At 37.1% G+C, this 2,694-nt stretch overlaps 1 protein-coding gene across 1 annotated transcript in view; it reads left to right on the plus strand.

Annotated features, from left to right (window-relative positions):
* Positions 1–1,343, plus strand: part of HELRODRAFT_181976 (hypothetical protein) — a gene marked incomplete at both ends in the record, with an annotated part of 3,285 nt that extends 1,942 nt beyond the window's left edge. The window contains 2 exons of the mRNA XM_009031746.1: positions 291–1,006; positions 1,211–1,343. Coding sequence (XP_009029994.1) covers positions 291–1,006; positions 1,211–1,343 — 849 coding nt within the window. The remainder of the gene's footprint in view (positions 1–290; positions 1,007–1,210) is intronic.
* Positions 1,344–2,694: the final 1,351 nt, after the last annotated feature.

A 2,694-nucleotide genomic window follows, 5' to 3' on the forward strand; every position in this document is an offset into this window, starting at 1 on the left:
AACATCAGCCTAACGAAGAACAACAACATCATCATCATCATTATGAGCATCAACAGCTGCCAGAAAATGAACAACAGAAACAACAGAAGCAAACCAACAGCCAACTAAAACATTTCCAATCACTCGCTAACCAACCTCAGCAGCAGTTTGAAAAGCAAACGCCGTCACAACAAAAACTTCAACACAAATACAGACATCATTCCTATCAGCAAAATCAACAAAATTTACAAATCCAACAACTTTCTCAACCGCAACAAGATCAAACACAACAACAAACACAACGACAACAGTTACAACGACAGCCTAATTTTCAAAAACTTTCCTGTCTAGAATCAACGGGCAACCTCTTTTCGGTTAGAACGGCATTCGGTTCCTCCATCGCTTACACGACTCTTTACACGTGGACAAACCAGATCGTCTTCACATTTCTGCCCCTCTTTCTTATCATCATTTTCAACACACTGCTCATCAAACAAGTCATCATTGCGAGCAAAGAAAGATCAAAAATGACCCACTTCAAAATCGGCTCTTCCTGGAGATCCAACAAGAAGATGCTTGCAGAAGTTGAGGAGGAGAGAAAATATGACGAACGTGAGGCTTCAAACAGACGCACCAATTCTTTAATCTTTCAAAGATGCTGCAAACGAAGAAACTGCAAGCAAAGAAACAATAGCGCTGCTTACAACAATCCATCAAACGCTGCAGAAGATGATGAACAGCCGTTTGAAATGAAACCAAAGATGATGAGAAATAAGCAGACGTGCCCGATTGCAAGGCAGCCGATAATGACCGATGGTTTATCATGCTCCCCGGCCGCAACAACCACCACAGCGGCAGCAGCAACAATCTCGCCAGCTCCGCATCAACAGCGCAGCAACAGCAGCAACCACAACAACCACAGCAACAAGGACCAGCAACGAATAACAATCATGCTCATCAGCCTCGTCATCGTCTTCCTCATCTGTCAGCTACCACAATCTCTTCAGAATCTCTACAGGGCCTACAGGTTAGCAAAGTTTTTGTATGGCGATGTTTAAAAACTTGAATAATTTAAAAGGGAATGACAACAACGATGTTGATTTTTTAAATTTAATTTTTGTTATAAATGATTTTGTTGAAACATTACAAACAAACTGCTAATAGAAGTGCTAACATATCAACAATCAACTCGACGCACTGGAATTTCTGATGAGGATATTTTTTCAATAAGTGGCACACTGGCTCATTTCCGCCGGCTTGAAGTGTGGAAACCATTATTGTGGAATGGTCAGAGGAATAATAATCATGATGATGAAGTAGATGGCAACGAAGATGATGAGTATGACGATGATCGGGACAGTTAACTAAACTCATATCCGTTAAACTTCCTACCAACCTGTAACTGTTTATATTAATTCATTATCTAAGTACTCACTCAAAAGTAGATCAACATACATATTAATAAAATCAAAATGTATTACACAATGTCAGCCATCAAGTTAAACTCTTTCTTAATTTTATTTTTCGGTTTTTTGTCATACAGTTTCCACAAATGCAGAGTTGCTTATAATCGTTCCATATTTCGATACTGTTAAACTTTTGTCCCAAAGACTAAGCCATCCACACCGCAGGACGCACACACTCAAAGTAAAGAGCTTCCGAATGGAAAATTCCCATCAACAAACACTTTTATTCTGGAAAATTAGAAAAATGCTTTAAATATTGAATCAGAACGTATTTCACCATGAAATATTTTTAATAATTTTGTTCAAAAATGATGATTTTTTCTGATTTTAAACGCTAATCAAATACTGCCTGCGAATATAGATAAATAATATAATGATAATACATAATAATATGTGAGTAATATAACTTCCATACACGCATCTGTATGTTGGGTGGATTTATAAAACTTATACAGCGAAAAGTTAAATAACTATTATATATAAAAATATAAAAGTTTATAATAGTACAAAAAGATGTTTGCTGTTTTTGATCCTTCAAACAATATTTTATGCAATTCGGGATGTTGGACTAGAGTCCTTTAATCCCTATAATCCATTAATCTTTGCTAATCTGTTTCCAGCTTTTCAAAGCGTTCCCCTTTTAAATATTTAACGGCGCTTTTTGAAAATTCACATCTTACATTATGATGAATATTATTGTTTCATTATACAATTTGGATGTGCACATGCGACTAATCAGCTCATATGAACCACAGCATAGAGTTCAACTTGTTTACTTGACCCAATTCGGCTGTTGATGACGAAGTTGGTATCCTGATTCAATGTCTGTTAACATTGCATTGGCGTGTTTCGTTTCGATTACACGATTTTTGTGCTGGAACGCGTCATGGGGAGTGTCATCGTTTTGTGTGGCGGTGATTGTTGTGAGGATGATAATGATGGTTATATTGATGATGATGATGACGATCGTTATATTAATAATGATGATTATGATGACGATGGTGATGACGATGATGACGATGACGATGATGATGATGATGACGATGACGATGATGATGATGATGATGATGATGGTTCGCTAAAATGGCGATGTCTAAATATAATAACAACGATACGCTGCTAGTAAAGAGGAAAAAGAAAATTATATAGGATGATGACGATGACGATGATGATAAAGGTGATGATGGTGGTGGTGATGAAAATGGTGATGACAATGTTTATGGGGGGAGGAGTACGAGTAATGATGGTT

Source organism: Helobdella robusta, assembly GCF_000326865.2.
Source record: "Helobdella robusta unplaced genomic scaffold HELROscaffold_78, whole genome shotgun sequence".
NCBI lineage: Eukaryota > Metazoa > Annelida > Clitellata > Rhynchobdellida > Glossiphoniidae > Helobdella > Helobdella robusta.